This window comes from Panthera uncia, chromosome C2, assembly GCF_023721935.1.
Source record: "Panthera uncia isolate 11264 chromosome C2, Puncia_PCG_1.0, whole genome shotgun sequence".
Taxonomy (NCBI): domain Eukaryota; kingdom Metazoa; phylum Chordata; class Mammalia; order Carnivora; family Felidae; genus Panthera; species Panthera uncia.
Window position 1 is genome coordinate 145,062,305 of NC_064810.1, and position 24,752 is coordinate 145,087,056.

The following is a 24,752-nucleotide window of genomic DNA, read 5'->3' on the forward strand; positions in this document are numbered from 1 at the left end:
TCTCGCTGAAGCTGTTTAAGGGAGAAATCAATGAGGGGGCGCCTGGGTGGCTCAGTTGGTTAAGTGCCTGACTCTTGGCTTCGGCTCAGGTCATGATCTTGTGGTCGTGGGATCGAGCCCTGTGTTGGGCTCTGCGCTGAGTGTGGAGCCTGCTTCGTCTCTCTCCTCTCTCTCTGCCCCTCTCGCTCTCTAAATAAATAGATACATAAATAAGTAAAATAAATTTTTTAAAAAAACCAATGAAGAAAAGTAGAGAATGTAACAGTTATGGGTAACATCTGAAGGTGAAAATTATGACTTAAAATTATGAAGGAAGAGCCCAAAGAAACCGCAAACACAATGAGAGTCCCTGTGACGATAGGCCTGGGTGGGGAAGAGGAAGGATAGAAACCCCCTGTCCCCCCGCCCGTACTAATTTTTTTCTTTTCTGTTAGAAATGTATTTAGAGGGGCGCCTGGGTGGCTCAGTTGGTTAAGCGGCCGACTTCGGCTCAGGTCATGATCTCACGGTCCGTGAGTTCGAGCCCCGCGTCGGGCTCTGTGTTGACAGCTCAGAGCCTGGAGCCTGCTTCAGATTCTGTGTCTCCCTCTTTCTCTGACCCTCCCCTGTTCATGCTCTGTCTCAAAAATAAATAAACATAAAAAAAAAAAAAAAAAGAAATGTATTTAGAAGGAAAAAACGAATTCCAATGGTAGTTGTTGCTGGGCGGAGGAAGGAAGGGCTCTGAGCAGAGCTGGGGGGCAGCCTCCTGATGTGTGGCTTCTGGGTGGGCCTGCCCTGCCCGCCGTCCTAACTTTGCCGCTTCCTTCCCAAGATGCCGCTGTCTGAGGACACCCTGCGCCCTGACCCGAGGCAGGCCCTGAGACGGGAGCGTCGGGGGGCCGGAGCCCAGGACGGGCTTCTGAACCTCTACTCCTGTGCCAAAGCCCTGCCCACACTGCTGGGCACAAGAGGGGCCCTCGGCGTCCTCCTGGGCTCCTGAGCCGCTCTCAGCCTTTCTGGTCTTCCTTGGAGAATAGTCCTCGCCGCCTGGGAACGAAAGCAGCCTCCGGGGAAATCTGGTCTCTTCCTCCTGCTCTTAGAACCAACTGTCTCAGGGACTGATGACCCCACTTACCTACCACAGCGGAGGGTTTCTGAATACTCCTGCCTAAATCTGCTTCTACTCCACATTCCTCAGGGGGATGAAGCTGCCTTAAGTCCTCTTATAGAAACAAAGCTCTCTCTGGGGCACCAGGGTGGCTCAGTCGGTTAAGTTTCCCACTTCGGCCCAGGTCATGATCTCACGGTTCAAAAGTTCGAGCCCTGTGTCGGGCTCTGTGCTGACAGCTCGGAGCCTGGAACCTGCTTCGGATTCTGAATCTCCCTCTCTCTCTGCCCTCCCCGCTCACGCTCTGTTTCTTTCTCAAAAATAAATAAATATATTAAAAAATTAACGAAAAAACAAAGCCATCTCCTAATTTATCCAGCTTGGGAAGAAGCCCCTCTTGAGACCAGACCCTCTTTCTTAAGTGAGGCGGGCCTGCAGAAGCACTGTGTGGTCAGCCCGCCGTTTCAGGCCTCAGTCTTAATTACCACTGTGAGTGTGTGTGGGGTTATGTGTGGAGGGGGGCGTGTGTGCATGTGTTTTGTAATAAAAATATTGACTTGGCCAATTTCTTATTGGACGAGAAAGCTGTAAACCAGGAGTCACGTGACAGGGCCCACAAAGCTCATGGGAAAGCACTTGATGCACCCCCGGGGCCCCCCTCCCCCTCCCCCACCTCCCCAGAGATGAGAACACTAAAGGATGCAGAAGACCCTGGCCCCTCAAGATTTGCATATTTTCAGAGTAAATGGATGTTAAGGGTGGAAGCCAGTACTGTTCACACAAGACCTAATAAAGCACTACTCACGAGCAGCACAAGTGGCCTTAGAAAAAGAGGGAACTTCTGGTACCTACTACAGCATCGATGAACCCCGAAGACATTGTGCCGAGTGAAATAAGCCAGAAGGACAAATGCTGGATGATTCCATTTCCAGGAGATTCCTAGAGCAGTTAAAATTCAGAGTAGAAGGATGGTTGCCGGAGCGGGGGGGCTGGCGTGGGGGGGTGGGGAGTTCGTGTCTAATGGGCACAGCTTGCAAGTGGGAAGACGGAAATGTTCTGGAGTCGGACGTGGTGGTGGCTGCACAGCATAAATGTAATGCCGATGAGCTGCACCTAAAAGCTGTGAAAGTGGTTAGAAAGTGGTTATGCAGAGTTAAAAATTTTTTTTAATGTTGACTTATTTTTGAGAGAGAGACAGAGCGCAGGCAGGGGAGGGGCAGAGAGAAAGGGAGACACAGAATCGGAAGCAGGCTCCAGGCTCCGAGCTGTCGGCACAGAGCCCGACGCGGGGCTCGAGCCCACGAACCGTGAGATCACGACCTGAGCGGACGATCATGACGCTTAGCCAACTGAGCCACCCAGGTACCCCGTTATGGACTGACTTTATAATAAGTAAATGTTATAAATGTAAATTGATCATTCGTGTTAACATCATATTTCCTGTTTTATATAATAGAGTTTCATATGATCTAGATTGACAAAGTGGGTTTCTCTGCTTAAAAATAACACGTTCTGAAGTCCCTGACAGGAAGGAAGCTGCCGGGCCAGAGCAATGCACCCAGGTTGGAGGCGGCCAGACACTGAGTGGCTTTCTCATGAAGACCACCGGGCGAGTAACTGGAGCCTGTCGACCTTGTAAGGCGAATGAGGCAACCGGTGGCTTGCTGGGGTTTTATTGTCATTTTCTGTGTATATGAAAATTATGCAAATGAGAAAGACCACGATAAGCTCCATGCAGAGTTGTGCAAAAAAGGTAACATCGCGGTGTGAAGGGTGCCCTTTGGCTCGGTTCTGTAGAGCAGTAACAGCCAGAATAATGGTGACGCTGAATATCGACCCGACCCAAACTGTTAAAAACTCATTGCGAGGGCAGGGGTGCATGTGGAGGGCAGCCCAGGGCTGCCAATGCCCCAAGTGTGGGAGAGAATTTTTAGGCTAAACATTTGAGTTTTAAAAGTTGCCAAATAGGGGTGCCTGGGTGGCTCAGTCAGTTGAGCGTTTGACTTCAGCTCAGGTCATGATCTCACAGTCTGTGAGTTCAAGCCCCGCATCGGGCTCTGTGCTGACAGCTCAGAGCCTGGAACCTGCTTCAGATTCTGTGTCTCCCTCTCTCTATGCCCCTCCCCTGCCCATGCTCTGTCTCAAAAATAAGTAAAAACATTAAAAACTAGTAATAATAAAAAAAAATAAAGGTTGCTAAATAAACTTTTAAAAGATACACTTCAGGCCGAGCCAAATGGGTGCCGAGGCTTTGTGCAGCCCGCGAGCCCTCGGTTTGCGACCCTACCTGACCCGGTGGTTCTGGGGACGGGAAGGAGGGTGGTCTGGCAGCAGGAAGTCAGGGCTGAGGCCGGAGCGCGCGGAGGCTTCTCGGGCCAGCACCTGCTTCCTCCCGAAACCCCAAGCTAGTGCGCGGGGCGGGGGCCCTCCCCGGGGTCCCCTGCCGGCAGAGTCGCCTGCTGGCGCGCTGCCACCGGTCGCAGCTGGCCTCAACTTTTCTTCTGCGAAAACAAAACCCTGACGAGCAGGTGGCCGCCCTGCGCGCCCTCGCCTAGCAGCGCGCGCCCTCTTGTGGCAGCGGGGCGCAGCGCGGCATTTAACCAACCATTGTGGCTGTGCTTCCCCTTGCCCCACCCCTCCCGTCGCTCCTCTCCCAGCATCACCTCCAGATCCTTCCATCCACCGCATCTTTGCTTTTCTTAATATGTAGCTCTACGGCAGTTACATGGGTTGCCTAGAAAGTGCAAAGAAGTCTGGTAGTTATCTGCAATTGATTGAAACAGTCACCATGCTGTATGTAATTTGGGCCTCACATCTCTCTTCATCCAGCCACCACTGCAGTGCCAGTCCTGCAAGGGCTGTGACAACTTCATGCCACTGTAACCACACAGCTGTGCTCCAGGCCTCCGCTGGCGCCTCTTGACTGTCCTGTGGATGCTGCCCAGGGACCCACCCAGCACCCACACATGTGCGGCCGGTAAGTGCAGGAGACTTCCTGCCCTGGGGTGGAACACTGGCCAATGGGACACAGGAGTCAGTGGATACATCTGTTCTCTCCTGGGACAAACTGTCCTAAGGCAAGTTTTACACCACTTCTCCAGGGACAGTTCCGTGGGACCAAGGGAACAGTCACACCGAGTGGTGACCCACTCAGTAACACATCCTCGTATCAGCGCTCTCCTTCTCAGCTTCACTCCAGATGGTTCGGATGGATATGTGGGTACAGGCAGGAAATATGTGGCGGCTGCATGAATAGCCTTACTCAGGGGTGGCTTTGGAAGACAGGAGTGAGGGGGAGTAGGGAGATAACTCCAATGGCCAAAGCCCTGTGCAAGGCATCTGATCATCTACTTTGGTGGAAGTGGCCCAATGAGAAAATATACAGCCTTGGGGACAGGTGAATGGCCAGGGGCCTAGAAAGGGAAAGACCAGTAAGGCCCCGAGGGGTGGATGGGGCAGGAAGCCACTAAAATTCTCAACCACGCAAGTCATTTGAACAATCCGTGGATTTCCTACAAAATAAAAATCCTGGATAATGAGGCCACTAAATGCCACGGCAAAAAGTAGCCCAGAGAAAACCCCTGCACATATGCGTATATTGTATGATTAAAAGCTCAGGGACCCACAGAATTAAAGGTCCAGGCGGGGCTAGACCGGCTAAGGGGCTGTGAGGGTGCACAAACAGCAGAAGCGAAACCTGGAGTGGATTTCACAGCTCCTGTGGAGCAAAGATCTTCATCTGAGCTGATAGCGCCCGGACTGCACTAATTAGCGGCAGGACAAGAAGGGGCAAGAATCGGGTATGAGACCGGGTCTCCAGATTCAGCCCCACCCCGAGGAAGCCCCACATATTTCTAAATTTATTAGATACTGGCTGTAGTCGTGTGGCTCTGTGGGCGTTACGTTTGTTTTTCGGTCTGGACTCTGCTCCCTGCTCTTTTGCAACAAACTGCTCGCGGGATGCACACACTGCGACCCCTTTGGGTGGCTCATACAAGGCAGAGGCCGAGCCAAAAAGGGCGTTTACCCATAAAGCTTGCCAAGCATTAACAATGGAAACAATGCCTTTTCCTGGGAGCAGAAACGGTACATTGTCTTCTCCCGCAAGGTTTCACAGAGCCAGGGGTGCCGTGCAAAGCTTCAAAGCTTCAAGTTGAACACCCCTGCCGGCCACCGGCAGCTGGCGTTACTGTAGAGCAGGGAAGCTTAAAGAACGTGGTCATGTCCATTTCCAGTGCCCGACATCATCAAAGCGCATGAATGTGTTGCTGCCTTCATGCCTGGCTCTTGGTTTGCGGCCTCGGGTGTTGCTAACACTGTTTTTAGATCGCCTTTCTAGGGGTGGGGGCAGGGGTGTGGAGCGTACATTTTTATCGCTCTGGATTCTCCGGCGATCGAGCATCAGCGTATCGGACGCGGCTAGTATCACGTGAACGCCGGGTGGTGACGCAAGCTCTTCCGTAATGGCTCCACCGAGAAACCTGCTTTTGCCTCATCACGTGCCACCCAAGCACAGCTGACGCGAGACAGACGGGACCGTAAATGAGGACAGAATGCAAGTGTCCGGCCTTCCGCGCCACCATCTTGGAAGCTGTGTCACGACTCGGGGAGCTATTTCCCGGTCACGTTAGGACAAACGTAGCCGCCACTACGAAAGCGGCCCCGCACCAGGACCGGCCGCTGCGCGTACTGGCTGTCGGAGGCCGTCCCTCCAAACCTGGGGATGTTCCCGCAGCCCCCACCCCGAGTCATCAGACATGTGTCCACTGGAGCGAGGGCCCAAACACTGACATCTTGGAAGCCATTCAGGCGGGAGAAGATGCCCCGCCCTAGAGCCTCCGGCACCTCAGCCCGCAGGGAACTACAGGTGTCATGGCGCCGTTGACTGGCACCTTTCGCAGTGAAACCTCCGCCACTTCCGGGCCTCCGACCTCTTGGATTTGAGAACCGACTCCTGCTGCTGACAGTCGACTGCCCGCGTTACTGAGCCCTAAATGAAACAGTGTCCACTTTCACATTCTCATCTTCCAGTTCGTACGTGGGGCAAGCTCCAGAAAGTCCTATCGTGAGAAGAAAACAGATCTTCCGATGCAGGGCCCAGCCCAGCCCCTGAGCCTGTAACCACCTTCACCAACAAGTGGTCGCCCACCCATCGGACAGAAACAGTGTTTTCCCCTAATGCACTGCTGGCTTAATAAAGGACTTGCCTGTCACGAGAATCAGTGATGAAAGAGCCCCACCTCCCCCCCCCCCCCCCACCACCACTGGCACAAGCAGGTCCCCTGCGATGCTGCAGCCATCCAGGGATGGTAAATGGGTCAGGGCCCACCGCAGTGGACACCCCGTGCAATGGGCTGAACACGGGGCACTTCCGGCCAGAGTGCGCCACCCCAAGATTTAGTAAACAGTATCTGTAAACATTGGCCCGTGGCCTGTGTGGTCAGGTGTTTGGGCCACCCAGGACTGGGCTGGCGAAGACATACCATACATCGGGTGCAGCCTCCCCCACCCCCAGAAACACACGGCTATTTAATTACAGACACAATATTTAAGTTGCATGCGTGGTCATGTGAAGCAACCACATCTAGAGAAAAGCACCTAGAGGAACATGTGGAAGGTGCGGGAGGTGTTAAAACAAGATAAAGTAAAAACTACCAGGCACTAACAATGCAGTAGGTGGGAAGAACTGATGGGCATCAGTCCTCATGTCTTAGTGTCATTCGGGAGCCGAGCAGGAGTACTGATTACCCTTGTTTTCCTGACGTCAATTATGCACGCTAAAAATGTGAGTATCACTGCAGAATTTTAGCTGATCAAAGTGGCAGGAACTACAGTCACCGTTTTGTAAACGCAGATAACAGATTCAGAGAAAGGCCAAGGGATGGGAACTTTTAACTAAAAGGTTGACGGGAACCTTCATGGTGGGAGGGATCAGGTGCCAGGATCTGGACCACTGGGGTGCAGTTCGTGCGGGATGGCGGGAGGCACGCGCCATCACCCACAGGAAAACCTTAAAAAAAAGGAAAAGACTGACCTCAATTTAAGCAAGCCTTCAGAGCTATCTTTCAGTTTTCTAATCAGAATACGTCATCTTTAAAACAAAGATCCCACCATTTGCAACTACGTGGCTGGAACTGGAGGGTAATTAGCCAGAGAAAGACAAATATCATATGACTTCACTCATATGAGGAATTTAAGATACAAAACAGATGAACATAAAGGAAGGGAAAGAAAAATAATATGAAAACAGGAAGGGGGACAAAACATAAGAGACTTTTAAATACAGACAACAGAGGGTTGCTGGAGGGGTTGTGGGAGGGGAGATGGGCTAAATGGGTAAGGGGCACTAAGGAATCTAGTCCTGAAATCACTGTTGCACTATATGCTAATCTGGATGTAAATTATAAAAAATTAATTAATTTAAAAAATAAAATAAAATAGTGTTAAAAATAATAAAATAAAATAAAGATCCCATTCTGGACACCTGCAAAAATAAAGTACCTAGGACAAATCTGACAAAAGATGTACAAGACCTTTTTGAAGAAAACCACAAACTTTATTGGAAAACAATAAAAGACCCAAATCAGTGGAGATTCTAGATTCACGAATGTTAAGTTAAATCATAAATCATTTTCCTCCAAATTAATCTATAAATTCAATGCAATTCCAAGAAAAAATTAACAAGGGCTTTTTGTGGAACTTGCCAAATCAATCTTAAAATTTTATAGTAAAAAGTATCTTTATAGTAAAAAGTAAAGTAACCTTTCTCTCAATTTTACTGCAAACCTAAAACTATTCTTAAAAAGTCTTTAAAATAGGGGCACCTGGTTGGCTCCGTTGGTTAAGCATCCAACTTCAGCTCAGGTCATAATCTCGTGGTTTGTGAGTTTGAGCCCCATGTTGGGCTCTGTGCTGACAGCTCAGAGCCTGGAACCTGCTTCGGATTCTTTGTCTCCCTCGCTCTCTGCCCCTCCCCCACTCTCACTCGGTCTTTAGGTCTCTCCAAAGTAAATAAAACATTAAAAAAAAAAAAAAATTCTCTCTCCCTCTGCCCTTCTTCCCAGCTCAAAAAGAGAAAGAAAGAAAGAAAGAAAGAAAGAAAGAAAGAAAGAAAGAAAGTGTTTCAAATAACAAAGTGTTAAGAATACAACAATTCTGAACTTGCCCTCAGGTTATTACTTTATCAAGACTATGGTATTAGCATAGGTATAGAAAAAAAGCCTAAGGAAGCCAGCCCCAGACCCATGCATATGCATAAACTTGGTAGATGACAGAAGCAGCCGTTGTCTATCAGAGGAGCAAAGAGTCACGGAGTGCTCCTACCACATACAGAAATCAGGGTACATTCAAGTACTAAATGTAAAATGCAAACCTTTAAACATTTTAGAAAGCGGCAGGGAACATCTGTGACCTTGAGCTAACAAGAATCGATAAGCAAAGAGACGAAGTATCAAGAAGAAAAGTTAAAATATAAATTATAGACTTTGAGGAGATATTTCCAAGGCACATTACTAACAAAGGATAACACCCATAATATGTCAAGAACTCTCAAATGAGTTAAAAAACAAAAACAAAAACGCACATCAGGGTGAAAAAAAGGCAAAGAATATAAACGAACAACTCACTGATGTGGGGAAGCGTACAAAGTCAACAGCCGAATGAGAAGACGCCCAGGCTCACCAGTCATAAGGGGAGTGTAAAAGAAAATGAGAGACCATTTCAGCCCGAGATCAGCAAAACTCTTAAGCCAAACTAATACTAAGTGCAAGACAAGAATAAGGAAACAAAGCACCCCCGTACACGGCTGACGCGAAGTCTCCACTTTGGAGACCGTTTGGAAATATTTAGCCATGTTGGAATCCCACACATCCTGCGATGCAACAATTTCTAAGTCCACAACCTACATAGAACTCTTGCACCCGTGCGTGAGATGTTCAAAGATGTCTGTTCCCTAGAACACTGGTTCAAACGGTCAAAAACAAACCACATCAAAATTTTTCTGTCAACAGAGGAAAGGTAAGTAAACTGGCAAATTCGTACAACGGGATGCCAAATAGTAGTTAAAATGAATGAACTAGAGCTGCGTGTATCAGATAAATTTCGAAATACTACCGATTGGAAAAAGCAACCTACGAATGGCTAAATCTAGCATAAATACCATGTCGGACATTGCTTATGGATACATCTCTCTATATAGTACAGACAATAAAGACAGGAAAGACAGATACCACATTCCAGATCATGTGTGCCTTTGGGAAAGTAAAAAGTAAGATTGGAGGTGGTGGTATTTCAGAAGTGAAACTTCATTTTCTTTCTTAAACAAGGGCCTTTATGGCAAAAAGTCATGATCTATTAAAGCTGGGTGGTGTCTGAAATGGGTGTTATCTTCTGTGCTTCCAGTACTCGACAGTTCTCAAAAATTAAAAGTAGCCAAATATGAAGGCCACAGGAAAAAAAAAAAAACAGTACTTCCCACCTTTCATTAGACCAATTTTCTAGGGTACACATAACTTGAACAATTATAGTTTAGTCTAAACGTCAGAACTGTTAGTTTTTCTATTTTACATTGCTTTGGGGGTATTCAGGCCTACAAAAATTTCTTAAACTGGGAATTTTATTTTCCCTAGCTGGGGCCCAATCCTTAACATGCTTATGCCAGACACTGCTGAACCCCAAGCCCATGGCGCTTGCTATCAGAACCAATGTGTTCAGGTAACAGAAGACTCTATCTGCTTCAAAGGGTATTCACCACTTGAGGAGAGGAATCTGGATTGCTTTAGGCCAATTTCAGTAATGCCGTTCTCCAGGTCAGTAAATAATTTAGAAATGGGCATTTAAAGTCTGTTAGTAAGACAAGAAGGTGAAGTCCACCAAGGGGCTTCTGTGAAAAAAGAACACCTTAGAGACACAGCAATGCACAATCTCTTCTTTGGGCCTTGGACATTGTTGTGCAAGTGGACGATGCCTGGAGATGTCGCCTGTCTTGCTACACCATAAGGGGTCAATCCTGAGGATAAAGACTCACAGCAGAAGATGCATGGGCAGAAAAACATGGAAAGAGTCTGGGTCCCTGATAATACTGCTGAGACGCTGAACTTTAACCAGTCACAGAACGGCCCTACCTGGGCTTATGAAATACATTTTCCTTACTCTTTAAGACCTATTTATTTAGGTTTTCTGCTCCTTGCAGTTGACGGCACACTGAGACAACTCTTTTTTTTGTGTGTTTCATTTGTTTAAGCAACCTCTCCACCAACATGGGGCTTGAACTCACAACACTGAGGTCAAGAGTCGCATGTTCTACCAACTGGGCCAGCCAGGCGCCCCAAGACAATGCTCTTTATCAAAACAAAACACAAAACTCTGAAGAATGTACGAATTCCAGTGAGTTCCTGCTGATCATAAAGATCTTGTTGTTCTCACACAGACTGGAGGCGGGAGTTCTGCAAACCACACAAATAGTTGCAGCTTTACCAGAACCACCCCAGTTTTGCTTCACACTTTCTCTGTCACTGAACAGTCTGAAAGAGAATGTGCCTATTTTGTTTTTAGCATTGTGTAGCCACAACGAGAATTGTGACGGAGAGTATTTAAAGGTGTTTAGTCCGTAACGTTCCTTTGCAACTCTTCAGACATGGCTCCCAACAAAGGCGGTCTCAGCGTGTGTTCCAACTTCCTACCTGTGCCTCACGCCTGGGCAGACGCACAGTCCAGTATCCCACCGAAGTACTTACCAAGATTGTACAGCCAACTCCTAGAACTCTGGAGAAAGTTTTCATCTTCAACATCAGGCTTCTGTGATAATGAAACAACTACAGAGGTGTAGACAATAAAATGGATTTATTTAAAAAGAAAACTACAAAATTTGACATTGAGAGAGATAAAAAAAAAAAAAGAGAGACCCACAGGATTTAAATTGATAAATACAAAAGCGATTGGCTATAAACAATGTAAAAATACATTTCCCAGTCCCCAAGCAGAACATAATTTAAGTATGGCAGTTATAAAATTCTTACATTGTATGCATTTTCTCTTAAAATCTTTAAGAACCATTTTAAACAGTTTATCTGTATAAAATATAACAAATCTAACATGGCTGTTAATAAAAAATTATGTGACATTTCAGTTTATTGAGTTTGCCCTTTTTCGGACATCAAAGGGGTTTTTTGGTCCCAAGTTTTCCTTGAACTTTTTTTATTCACCACGTGGTCTTTTCACTCTAATTCCTTCTACAGTAGAAGAGGGGGGCCAATCAGTCATGGGTCCCATAGAAACAGGATGAAGAAAAGTTCCAGAGGGACCCAAAATACCAGCAAATATATTATCTTTCTGCAAAGGGAAGGTTAAGTGGCAGCTAAGAGGCCCACTTCTGCACCAATAAGAGAGACGCAAGCCAAGCCTCAGAGCGAGCAGCGCTGCGGCTCGATGCCGACGTGCTGTGCGGAGGCGGCCAGCTGGGACACGTCCCATCAAATTCAACGAAGCCCGTGCACGTGCGGGGACCCTGAGGTAGCCCGGATGGTTTGCTGTGAAAGCCCAGCTGGGTCTGGATGATATTTAAAATGACAGTGTACAGTCAGGGGTGAAATTCCAGAACTTGCTGACCATACGCTACTTATCTTCGAACCACTCTTCATTCTTGGGCCCAGGACCCAAGCTATTTCTCCTCTCGTGGATGGTACGCCCAGTAAAGACAGCATCCGTGATCGGGTTCATTATCCCCTAGGCGGGTAGTGGTGACAGCACCACGGGCGCTAGCATCCAAACTTGGGAACAAATGGATACAGTCCCGAGTCAGCAAGAGAGGGCAGCAGCCGTGGGAGGCCGTGCTGCTGAACTCTGACCACCGCACCTGCCACATCCACACACACAAATGAGAAATTTCAAACGGATAGGGTCATTAAATGGTCTCACTGGGAACACGATTCCACTCCTTCAGAAGGACACCGGGTCCACCTAGCCCTGGAGACTTCCACCGAAGTCCTGAAGTACCTGACACGTGGGCTTATTGCCTTCACACCAGAGTCCTGAGTCAAAATTCTAAGAGGAGGACAAGAAAGATCTACTCTGTGAACCCCTTGCTCAGAAAGGACCAAGTGCCCTGGCCGGCTGGCTCTAGGACAGCCTGCCAGCAAGAGGCCATTCTTGCAAACGGTCAGAACGAGTCTGAAGCGGAATGGCTGGGCTGCCCCTTACACCATCCTCAGGGTTAACCTGGGCAGGATTTGCTAGATACTTCCTGAAGAAGGTCTCCCCCAAAGAGAAGTCAGAGTAATCCCCGACGTGGGAACGAGAAACCTAAAGATCCCGCTGCATACTCTGTGCAGTTAGAAGGGCCCCAAAGTTTGGACTACCTAAAGACAACCGCCATCGGCCAGAGACTCCTCTCTGTCAGATGATGAAACAGTGTATGGACCATGTGGATAAAGAGAAAAGGGAGAATCTCAAATAGATGAAAAATCAAAAGCTGGGGTTTTGAAAAGAGGGTAGGCTTCAAAGAAAACGCTGAACAGACTGATACAGCTGTATTAACTTCGGTAGGAAGAGCCATATATCAACAGGGGAATGGACCAATTCCTAGCTCCCAGTATGAACTTATCTCTTCAGACAGTGGTAAGCAGTTGAAGCCTGTTTTTAATAATCACTGTATTGTTCAAGAAGTGTATCTTTTTTTTATCTTTGGTCCTTAGCCATGAGAGTTTCTTCCATTTTTCTGTGTTATATTATATAAAAAATCTTTTTTTTTTTCGCTTATCAACAACAAAGTGCAGTATAAACATAGGGTTTCTGATATTGTTTCTTTTATACGTATAAAATAACAACACCTCCCATACAGTTTCTATTATGCTAGAAAAGGTCTCAGAAAGAGTTAATAATAATTATCCTAAAACATTACAATATAATTTTAAGGCTGAGTGAGATACAGTAAAGCCTGGGTATTTCAATGACAGAATAAAAGATCATCAGTTGAGCTATGTGATTTAAAGAAACAACTGTTCTCCGAAACAGAAACAAAACCATTTCATTTGACAGAAGTTTTAACTGTTATTTAAATAAATTTTTTTTTTGAAACAAAAAGTTCTCTGGCCTAATTTGTGGTGACTGACACAGAGTCCAATATAGATAAAAGTGCCTTCCTGCCCTTCCCCTTGTTCCCCCAAAGAAGTGGTTTAACCATTACATAAATTCTGCAAGAGTTTGTGCCAGGGCTCAGGCATTACGCAGCTGATACCTTATGCAACACCTATTCCCTAGGTCCTTAAGCATTAAGTGGTTCAGTGGCCTCTGTCCTCCTGGTAGCCTCAGGTTTTCTCATCTGGGACTCCTGTTGTTTCTCCCAGACCATACTGGCAAAGTCAAACAGGAACATAAAACTTGCTAGGAATCCAAACACCTGGGGAGAAGAAAGGGCGAAGGTTGTATGATGAGTTTTGGAATGTAATCTCACATTTCCTAATGGGCTCTGAAAGCGTTTTATACAAGCAACACGATTCGTCAATTTTATCTTATACACGTTATTCTCAACCCCTGATAATAAAAGACTTTTTAAGGTCATCAGAAAACTAGAAGTTACAAAAAAATTCTAGAATAATGGCTACTAGTTGAAGTTCCACAAAAGAGAGATGTCCTGCCTTATGTGTGCATGTGGGATGTGGGGTGCCAAACCTGTGACACTAAGGTTAATAGATGAAAAACAAAATCGTAGAAAATGATACAAAACACAGGATTATTGGCAATGGTTAGACTGACTCACAGGTGAGATGAGAGAAATACGTGAGTAGGGAGTGAAAATGGCACAAAGTGATCACTATCAAAACAGAAATTCTATTTCGAAGATACTTTTAGGTTAAATTACCTAAAAAATATTTTCCAGTTACTTGTCACACTGTCATGACACAGCAACATGACACCACGACCTACTTCCTCTTCCTTAAATCACTTCCTCATTGCACTCCTCTAACATACGATCAAGCATTCTGAGAACTCTGTTAAGAAGAAATCTTCACTAGCAAAACCCTAAAGAAATGGGGGCCAAAGAACGGCTCTGTAAAAAGAGAAAACTGATGTATGTGACGGCTAAAGTCCCTTCCACCTCTAGCACCCCATCGCCATGATTTTTTATTATCGCTTTTTTTTTTTTTTTTTTTTTTTTTTTTTAGTTTTAAGTTTTCCAGTTAGTTAACATACAGTGTAATGTCAGTTTCAGGTCTATAGTTATTCAATAGTTCCATACATCATCCGGTGCTCATCTCGACAAGTGCTCTCCTTAATCCTCATCACCTATTTACCCCTCTGGTAACCATCAGTTTGTTCTTTTTTTTAAATTATTTTAATGTTTATTTATTTATTTTGGGAGAGAGAGAGAGAGAGAGAGAGCGCTCCAGGGAGGGGCAGAGAGAGAGGAAGAGAGAATTCCAAGCAGGCTCCACCCTGTCAGCACACAGCCCTATGCTCAATCTCATGAACTGTGAGATCATGACCTGAGCTGAAATTAAGTCAGACATTTAACTGACTGAGCCTCGCAGGCGCCCCCAGCAGTTTGTTCTTGATTTTTCATATTTTGCTGTAGCTCCAGTCTCTTGACTTTTCACACCCAGCCCCTCAAGAATATGCATCCTGCCTCATTTCACTATAAAGCAAACTGAACTCCAAATTCATCAATTTGGATAGCCCCAACATATCCAACCTAAATTTAATTATCAATCCCACATCTCTGAAACCAAGTCGCTTCTCCCCTCTGGAGTCTTCATTTTGGCTTGATGGCATCTATCCCCTTATTGGGCAAACATATTACACGCTTTAAGGACAGATCAGATGTCACTGTGTCTGTGAAGCCATCCCTGACCCCCTCGAGAGCCCCAGTTCATGCAGGGCCCTCTATGCCATAGCATCCAAACAAATGATATTCCCGATCTTTTGCTCACATACTTTTCAATTTTTTCTTCTTTTTTTAATGGACTCCCTTACTCATTTAAGTCTGTAAATTTTTTTCATAATAAGTTGCAAAAGGTAATTTCCAGCATATTATAGTGAGTTTTTTTTAATTTTTATTTTTATTATAAATACTGAGTTTTTAAATTACCAGTCACTCTTAAATATAGCCAATGAAATCTAAATACTGTAAGTCTAACACATCACCTAATCATACAGATAAGCTTTGTTTTAACAACCTGGAATTTTATGCCATGCTTTTTTCCCCCTCTTCAACTCAACTTTCCTCAATTCTATTTCACTTCCTCTAAGGATTTTATAGCAATGAACTTCTATACCTTAAAACATTTCACTGATCACCCTATCATACTCCTCTGCAATACAAATATGTATATAAACTGAAATTAACCATAAGGGTCATTAAAACTTAGATCTTTCTCTTCATGTACCGATTGGTTCATGTATTTATGATTATGGTTCAGGCATAAGTATTACTTGTTGCTAGAATGAGTCAAGGTTCAGCACTGATTTAATTTTGGTTTGTTTTGACATGTGTGCTAACAAATTGCTCACATGAACAGGTAGATATAACCATGCAAGTCCCTGAACTCCTTTTAAGTTTTCTATAATTGAGAGTAGTTTTAATGATCTATTAGCTGACAACTCAATTAATTATAACTTCAAATTTGTTATGAACAAAGTATTAATTGGAATCCAGCTGACTTGCAAGAGGATTTGTTATTTTCAGTTGTTTGTGTTCACAAATCCACGACATGACCCTTGATTTGTAATTCTAAAATCCAAAAAGCTACAAAAACTCAAACGTTTTCATGATTTACTTGGCTCAAAAGTGACACCAGGCAAAACTACTTACAGTCTTTATCCCCTTTACTATGAGTATTCATGGTTCAGAAATATTAACATGTTGGATTACAGGGTCTGCCCCAGGCCCTCTGCAGCACTGCCTTTGTAAAATCCAGAATATTCTGAATTAAAAAAAAAAAAAAATCTGGTCCTCCAAGGATTTCAGATAAAAACATTTCCTTATCGATCTCATCTATCAGGCTGAACCTTTCGATCATTTCTCCGGTGTATTCTCTACACTATTCTCTAAAATAGTGTGGCTATTTTACACCTGCCACGTATGTGTGTTTTTGCCGCACTGCAAAGGAGAAAAGAAGATAAGGAAGTCAGATAACAAAGTCAGTTCTACCCCTTCCATTAGCAGGAACACATTCATATGTGGAGTGATTAGGTTTTTATTAACAAAACTTGGTCAAATTCTAAACGCAGGTTCTAGGTTGCTATATCATATTTATTTGCTCTTAGGTCCTCCGTTCAAAATTACACTGAAAAATAAGTTAAAAGATGAACAATGCTCCCCTATTGTATAACCTTTTAGTACTTTCCAAGCTCCATATTTCTAAGGAAACAAAAATAAGCAAGGGTTCAAAATACAAGGTACTCACAGTGGCAGCTGTCTCAGCTGGGGTCCTGTCATGTGTAGAAACGAAAATGATGGATGCCAACAAAAACACACATCCTGTGCCCAAAGTAATATAGAAATCCTACACACGTGCACAAAGAATACAGTAGGGTTAGGTTCATAGAAACAAATGTTTTTGGCTTTTACTTCTAAAAAACTTTGGTGACACAGCTTTTTCATGCAACCCAAATTTACATGCTTCAGCTTCTAACTTTTCCATAAGCTTGGCATTCATTAATTATCCTGTAAAGGAATGCTATCCATACTTTGGATGGGGCATATTCAGAACACATCACAAGATAATCTTTCAATAAAAGCAGTTCCCCAAAAGGCCATGCGTGTGTGTGTGTGTGTGTCGTTTTCTCTAGGACATATGAAAATTTCCAAAGCCATTTATTACATGCCATCTTACTTCCAGCAAAAACAAAAACAAAAACAAACAAAAAAAGAAAAACCAGAAAGAAAAAAATTTTTCTTCCCTTTCAAAGTATAGATGTCCCTGACTTACAATGGTTCCGCTTGTGATTTTTAACTCTGGTGCCAAAACACTATGCATTCAGTAGGAACTGTACTTCCAGCTGTGGGTGTGGGTCCTCTCTCAGGCTGGCGCTGCGCGGGATGACCCTCCATCGTGCTGCTGGGCTGTGGCAGCGGCTCTCGGTCAGCCCCCGATCACGAGGGTAAACTACCGTACTCTGACAGCCCTTCTGTATCCACACAGCCCTTCCGTTTGTCACTTTCGGGGCAGTATTCAATGACATGAGTCAACACGTTGTTATCAAACAGGCTTTGTGGGAGATGACTGTGCCCAACTGCAGGCTAAAGTAAGTGTTCTGAGCACACTAAGCTATGATGTTCAGGGGGCTAAGTGTATTAAATGCACTTTCGACTTAACGGTATTTCCAACTTACGATGAGTTTTATCGGGATGTAACCCCGTCATAAGTTAAGGAAGATCAGGATTCTATGCTAGGATGGCCTCTCTGAGAGTACTTCAGTGCTTTGAAAGCACTCTAGAAAAGAGAGAATCAGATGAACCACCCGTCATTAACCAAATAAAATTATGCCAATAGTATGTTTTTAGACACGTAAACTTTCTGGAATAACGTATTGCTTTCAATCGTTCCAAGTAAGTAACCCAAAATGAGCTTGTATGATGAGCTTATCTGCTCTATAGAAGCTTCCATATCTCATCATAATGTAGCTCACGACACGAAGTTCTCTGGCATTATCTGGTAAGGCTCCCTCTCAGATGCCAACTGCAAATAGCACTTGACATGCACGTGATTCAGAGGAGAAACCGGTAAAATGACAGCCACTGCTCAGGGTTTTAAGTCTGATACTTTCAGAGTTTCCTGAGATGCATCTCCAGTAAACCTAGTATCGATAAAACTACCCAAACAGAATTCCCAGACTGTCCGCTGTTCACGTAACATTCACCAAAAAATTTAAGAGATTTTCTTTTTGCTTCTAAAAGAGGTGTTTTTCTTTTTTTTTTTTTATTTTTTTTTTACAACGTTTTTTATTTATTTTTGGGACAGAGAGAGACAGAGCATGAACGGGGGAGGGGCAGAGAGAGAGGGAGACACAGAATCGGAAACAGGCTCCAGGCTCCGAGCCATCAGCCCAGAGCCTGACGCGGGGCTCGAACTCACGGACCGCGAGATCGTGACCTGGCTGAAGCCGGATGCTTAACCGACTGCGCCACCCAGGCGCCCCTAAAAGAGGTGTTTTTCTATAATACTTTTGCTTTTCCTATTCCTTTGAATGTTATTTCAAATCGGCGACACACAAATATAAAACTCCATTTACTAATATTTGGATTTCATTCAAGGAGGTATTAAACAGGACAACCATTTTGAGACAGAATAATTTACTGTTCGATAAATATGGGCTCTGGAACCAGACCACCTGAGTTCAAATCCCAGTTATACTACTTCCTGCTGTATAACTTTGAATTTGTTACTTAATTACCTGCGTGCCTTAGTTTCTCCATCTGCAAAATGGGAATAAAAACAGTATCCTCTTCATAAGTGATTCTAAAGATTTGAGTTAATCTGTGGAAAATGCTTAGACCGCCAGTATCAGGCACACGGTAAGTGTCCCACAACTTTTGGCTACTATTACTCTTGACAGAACGTGAGCCACAGTAGCATGGAATAGAAACGATCCTCCCTTCAAAGAGCTTATTGGTCCTCCCTAGACACTACCACCATCACCACCCATCACACACTCAAAACAGAAAACCTCTGACATTAAAAAAGTATTTGAGTCCGTTAACAGGTCGGGAGTAAAAGTGATTTTTAAACCTTTCAAACAAACATGGAATCCTTACAGCGTTAGGTGAAAAGTACAACATATAGGACTGTAACTCTTCATCATCATCTATGAATAGACACGAAACACCCAAAAGAAATAAAATATTTACAGTTTTTTTGTAAAATATCTACAAAGGCTGTTTTAGGATGAAATGACTGATTTATTCCTTGCCCTACCCCCCAGCATTTTAAGATCAGCACTTACTCTAAAATAACTTAAATGCTCAAGATGTCATAAATGTTTCACATCTTGTTTAGTTATAGACCATTAAACTGGAAAATACTGTAATATTGTTTCTTGTCAAAAAGATCAAGGTTCTTAAACACTACAGATGCAGCACTAAAGTTTAAACATTTCTAAAAATATTCGTACGGACAGTGATACTGTTTTGCTGTGGAGAGAGTAAAAACTGAAAAAAATCACTTCAATCTTAAATGTTTAAAATATAAATTCATACACTGGAACTAAAAATCAATCAGCTCAGACACAAGTTAACTTTTCACTTGCCCCCAAATCTTACCACATACCTGTCTGCAGAAAGGAAGGACTTAGAGATTACAAATATGATTACCAAAAGCTCGAAGATATTCTCTGTATCCTCATCTTAATATGCGTATTCCATACAATAAATAGGCTCTGTTACTGTCATCATTCTATAGAGATCTAGATAACGGGGGGCTGATATCGGCCATGACAGCATCTAAAGTTGGCTAGGGCACTGGTTCCAACAGGATTCAGCGGTGGCCACAGAACGGAATCCAGCGTGTGGAGGGTTTTTCTGGGTTGCAATCTCGGTTTATTTTTACCCTAGCTGTGTAACTTTGGACAACTTACATAACCACCCTGAATCTAAGTTTCCTCACTGGAAAAATGGAGCATTACCATATGAGGATTCTAAGTCACAGCATATACAGGATCTGACACGAGTCTGTGCTGACAGCAGCTGTCACCAAGGAAGGTAATGGAACAGTCATACACTGGCCACACCAAGATCCGCATGTATGTGCTCATCAAAGAGACTTGATGGATGGGATTCAGACTCTACCTGTTTGGTTTTGTTTTTTTCAAAGTTACTTTTTTAACTATTGTGGTATCAATTTTTTGTTTAATTTTTAACCTTCAAATAATTCTTTTAAAAGAAGGTAACAGATCTTACAGCACAAAATTATAAAGGGTAGTACAAAAGGGTGTACAGATAAAAATAAGTATCTTAGGTGTATACTAATATATGACCCAATGTTTACTTCTCATTAATTCAAAACAATAACAGAATTTTACTGCTTTGTATTTATCTTGTTACACCGTTTTGTTTTGTTTTTTTTAAAGTAATCTCTACCCTCAGTGTAGGGCCTGAACCCACAAACTCGAGATCAAGAGTCACACACTCTACTGACTGAGCCAGCCAGGTGCCCCTATCCCTTAACCTTAATAGTTAAAAATTTACCCTGAGTTTTATCTTTTCCCTCAGAGATGTGAATTCTTACATATGTCGACCCTGACATGTACAATTCTTCACAAACCACTACTGTTTCACTCCAATACTACTGAAGAAGTAAAATGCTCAATTCTTCCTTCCTTCCTTAAGTGCAGTCAGTGTGTGAATCGTCTCATGTGTCATCTCACAAATCCACACTCTGCTCAAATAAAAACATGCACTAGCAGACCGGGTTTAGAAAGTTATGTATCACTGATTTTGTGAAAATAAAATTTCCAATGTGCACTTTCATTAAAAGGGAAATTTCTGAACAATGAATTCCACAAATGCCTCCTTAATCCACTTATGGATAAATTTCTTTGTAATAAAAGTCAAAACCACAGGTAGGATTATGTGGCGTCACATTTTAAAACATTTTTTTACTACTATTTTTTTTTTGAGAGCGTGCACACACACATGGCGGGAGAGGGCCCGGGAGACAGAGCCAGAGAATCCCAAGCCGGCTCCGTGCTCAGTAGGGAGCCTGACGTGGGGCTCGACCTCGTGACCCTGAGATCACGACCTGAGCTGAAATCAAGGGGCGGATGCTTAACCGACTGGGCCACCCAGGCACCCCTGTGTGAGGTTTCATTTTAAAAGTTCCAGAAATACGTCACATTAGTTCATCACTCTCTCTAGCATCCAGCGTAATGCCTGGCACAGGACAGGTGCACAATGAGAAACTGTAGAGCCCACGAGCGACACCCTGAAATGTGAGAAATCAAAAGTGGCAAAAATCCTAGTTTTTAAAAAATACCTAACGGGAGTTAGGGGAAACCACCCATAACTGTAAACTCCCGGCCGTGTCCGTCCTCCTTCTCATTCCATTTTCCCCGTCTCCCCCACCATCTGGCAGGGAAAATGGAGTTGCCGAAGGGCAGAACTGGAACAATGGATAGTGTCTTCTGCTCCTGAGTGTTGCAAGCATCCCTAGTTTGAACAATAAAACAGGACAGGACTCCAAACAGCTATGTTCTTCATAGAGGGATGACAGGTCTTCATGCTTACCGATGACTTGACTTTGACAGCATCGACTCTGTCATAAACTGGAGTGCAGTACACAATCAGAATGAGGAGACTCAGGAGAAAGGCACTGCAGCTCACAAATTCAAAAAAGTAAAGTCCTCCACACAAAGTGCATTGTGACACGACTTCCTCGCAGACGAAGGCCAGCAGAGACAGCAACTACAAAAGAAACAGAACATTTCACTTAAGTGTTTTCCGGAGAAGCCTACAGTATTCAGAAAACATACTGGTCCACACAACTATCTGTGAAGTGGAGACCAGGGCAAACACGATTACTAAATGCAGCTGATCCACACAGAACTTACAGTCCAGTTGCCTTGAAGGGAATCCAAGTACGCAAATAATTAACTACCAAGTGCTAAAGGCCAGAATGGGCAAAACACAGCGTGTTGCTATAAAAGCACACAGGAGAGGCCCTCCACTCGGGGGGGTCAGGAGAGGGTTCCCGAAGGACAGGAGGGTCAGCCTCGGGGGTAAAAGACAGGGAAAGAAGCTCGAGACAGAGAAGCAGTCCACAGAAAGACCTGGAGGTGTAAGCGCTTGGTACCCCTCCCACCCCAATGCATACATATATCCCCCCGCCCCACTGAACCATGCAGTGAGTTGAGTCTGCATGGCTCAACTATCCAGTGTGAAGGAAGGGGACCGCAGCACAAAAATGATTAAACCAGACTAGGGAGGTGAGCAGAGGCTAGATCTAAATGTCCTCTCTTATTATTAAAAATCGGATTTTAAGGATTTTCACGCAAATGGGCAGCACAATCAGGTCTATGCTTTTAGTAGTTCTTGCTGGCTACAACATGGAGAAGGGACTGGGGAAAGGGCAGATCCTGGGATGGACATCCAGTTGGGAAGGTGATGTAGGAAATCAGGGCAAGACAGTGACCAGGTAGTAGTAATGGAGAACAGTCTGAAATCATTGCAAGACGCAGTAGAAGCCCTTATCAGGACACATTTAAACAGAGTAGGAAAGGGGCGCCTGGGTGGCTCAGTTGGTTAAGCATCCATCTTGGGCTCAGGTCATGATCTCACGGTTTGTGGGTTCGAGCCCCACCGTCAGGCTCTGTGCTGACAGCTCAGGGCCCGGAGCCTGCTTCAGATTCTGTGTCTCCCTCTCTCACTACCCCTCCCCCACTCATACTCTGTCTTTCTGTCTCAAAAATAAATAAACATTAAAAATAAATAAATAAGGGGCGCCTGGGTGGCTCAGTCAGTTAAGTGGCCAACTTCGGCTCAGGTCACGATCTCGCGGTCCGTGAGTTCGAGCCCCGCGTCGGGCTCTGTGCTGACTGCTCAGGGCCCAGAGCCTGTTTCAGATTCTGTGTCTCCCTCTCTCTTCCCCTCCCCCATTCATGCTCTGTCTCTCTCTGTCTCAGAAATAAATAAACATTAAAATTTTTTTTTAAAAAACAAACAAACAAACAAACAAACAAATAAATAAATGGGGTGCCTGGGTGGCTCAGTCGGCTGAGTGCCTGACTTCAGCTCAGGTCATGATCTCACAGCTTGTGGGTTCGAGCCCTGCGTCAGACTCTGTGCTGACCGCTCGGAGCCTGCAGCCTGCTTCGGATTCTGTGTCTCCCTCTCTCTCTGCCCCTCCCCAACTTGCACTCTGTCTCTGTCTCTCAAAAATGGATAAACATTTAAAAAAACTTAAAAAAAAAAATAAATAAATAAATAAACAGACAGACAAATAAATAGAGTAGGAAATAAGATAACATACTTGAACGCTTTAACTTAAAACGAAAAAGCACATTTATTCACCAATCTTTTGAAATTGGGCTTTTCTTGGAGTTTGAGCCTACTGACTGCAACTCCACATCATGTTTTCTGCACTCATCACTTTCTTCATCTGTAACTACCACTTCCAGACCAATGGTTAGGTGAAGTAAGGCCTTGGACACCTGAGAAGCAGAGTGCAGAATCCTTCTAGATTTGGACGAGTTTTACTAGCCTTCTACAACAGGCGCCTCGCTCTAACTTAATTCCACAGCAAATACTTCAGTAATTTATTTTTCGGACTTGCCAAAGCATACAACTTCGTTTTCACAGGAAACAACTCCTTTCCACACTCAATTTTAGTCTGTGTGATATTTAGTTAAATGTCTGGCGATAGAAAGCGTAATTAGCAGTATTGCGAATAACACAAGTCGACTGATGGCAGAGGCGAGAGTGTTCAAGAGGGCCTGAAGTCATATGCTCACTCGAATGTAAATTTTAAAAATTAATTAATTAGTTTAAAAAAAAAAAAGCACGCAAGAGGGGCCTCAAGCGTGCTCAAGAGTGCCAGACAGGGGCGTGGGTCAGAATGCTGTGCCCTAAACGGACAATGGTTCACTCTGGTGAACTCGGCAACTCAACTACATGCAAGCACCCCCACTGTCGTATGCACACACGATACTGATGCACTGGGGCCTCACTGCAGAAAGAAGAGTCGGGTCTTTTTGGTTCTTCTTAAGAGGCAAGGGTGCTGGGGAGAGAATCCATTCAGTTTTAAATATCCTGGGTATGAGGGGTTTGTGAGAGAGCGAAGGAAGGTACCTAGGAGGCAAAAGGTACGCAGGTCTACAGCCCAGGGGAGAGGTCGCAGGTGGAGACGAAGATGTGGGCATCAGCCAGTGAGATCCCCCAGAAGGAGGAAAGCTAGCTTAGTGCAGAACTCTGAGCAACCCCACGATTTAAGGGATAGGCAGAGGCGGAGACACCAGCAAAGGACAATCAGGAACAGCATTCCAAGCGGGAAGCAGAACAAGAAAAAAGGATTTCTACCAAGAGAAAGTAATCAAGAATAATGAATGCTCCTTAGAGGTCAGGTAAGAACGACACTGAAACACTTACATCATACTGGGCTACAGGCGGCTGCTGGTGACATCAGCAAGCCCATGGCAGCGTGGTCAGGCAGGGAGGCTAAGATTACAGCACTGCACAGTGAGAAGTGAGAGGAGGACAAAGCGGTGAGATAGAGCCAGCACAGTCACAAGCTGTACTTTGGAAAGACTGGCCAGACAGGGGAGTAGTGGACAAGGTCAAAGGAATGGGAATTTCAAGATGAGAGAGAACTGAGCATGCTTAAAAAGGCAGAAACCAGTAAGACGGGTGGGTCTCAAGACGAGGAAGAAAAGCAGCTCTCTATAGGGAGGATTTGGGGCTCAGGTTTGGGGCTAACTCTCCTCTAGAAACAGAAAGAAGACAAAGAAGAGAGGTTCACTTGGGCAGGTTTGTGTGGGTTTTGTGAAAGCGAGGGGAGTTTCCTTTGAGCGTTAAGACCATCAAGATGACTGGTGACCTAAACCAAAGCCTATCGGGAAATGCCATTTTGCCCCTCGGGCCAGAAGCAACCAGATATATTAATGGCACCAAGAGTGCTACCAAAAGAAGCAGATACATGTCACTGCATAGTATAAAAATGCTGACCTACAACATACT

The 24,752-nt window shown here is 44.6% G+C and overlaps 2 protein-coding genes across 3 annotated transcripts in view; one reads left to right on the forward strand and one right to left on the reverse strand.

Annotated features, from left to right (window-relative positions):
• Positions 1 to 1,389, forward strand: part of CMTM7 (CKLF like MARVEL transmembrane domain containing 7) — a 50,733-nt gene extending 49,344 nt beyond the window's left edge. Inside the window, exon 4 of one of the 2 annotated variants that reach the window (XM_049629908.1) lies at positions 815 to 1,389. In XM_049629908.1, the coding sequence (XP_049485865.1) occupies positions 815 to 982 (168 nt within the window). In that variant the 3' untranslated portion in view covers positions 983 to 1,389. The remainder of the gene's footprint in view (positions 1 to 814) is intronic. The other variant, XM_049629909.1, reaches the window with a different exon arrangement.
• A 3,540-nt stretch (positions 1,390 to 4,929) lies between these two features.
• Positions 4,930 to 24,752, reverse strand: part of CMTM6 (CKLF like MARVEL transmembrane domain containing 6) — a 28,488-nt gene continuing 8,665 nt past the window's right edge. The window contains exons 2-4 of the mRNA XM_049629913.1: positions 21,309 to 21,485; positions 16,492 to 16,590; positions 4,930 to 13,484 (exon numbers count right to left, since the gene is read on the reverse strand). Of these exons, the coding sequence (XP_049485870.1) occupies positions 13,350 to 13,484; positions 16,492 to 16,590; positions 21,309 to 21,485 (411 nt within the window). The 3' untranslated portion in view covers positions 4,930 to 13,349. The remainder of the gene's footprint in view (positions 13,485 to 16,491; positions 16,591 to 21,308; positions 21,486 to 24,752) is intronic.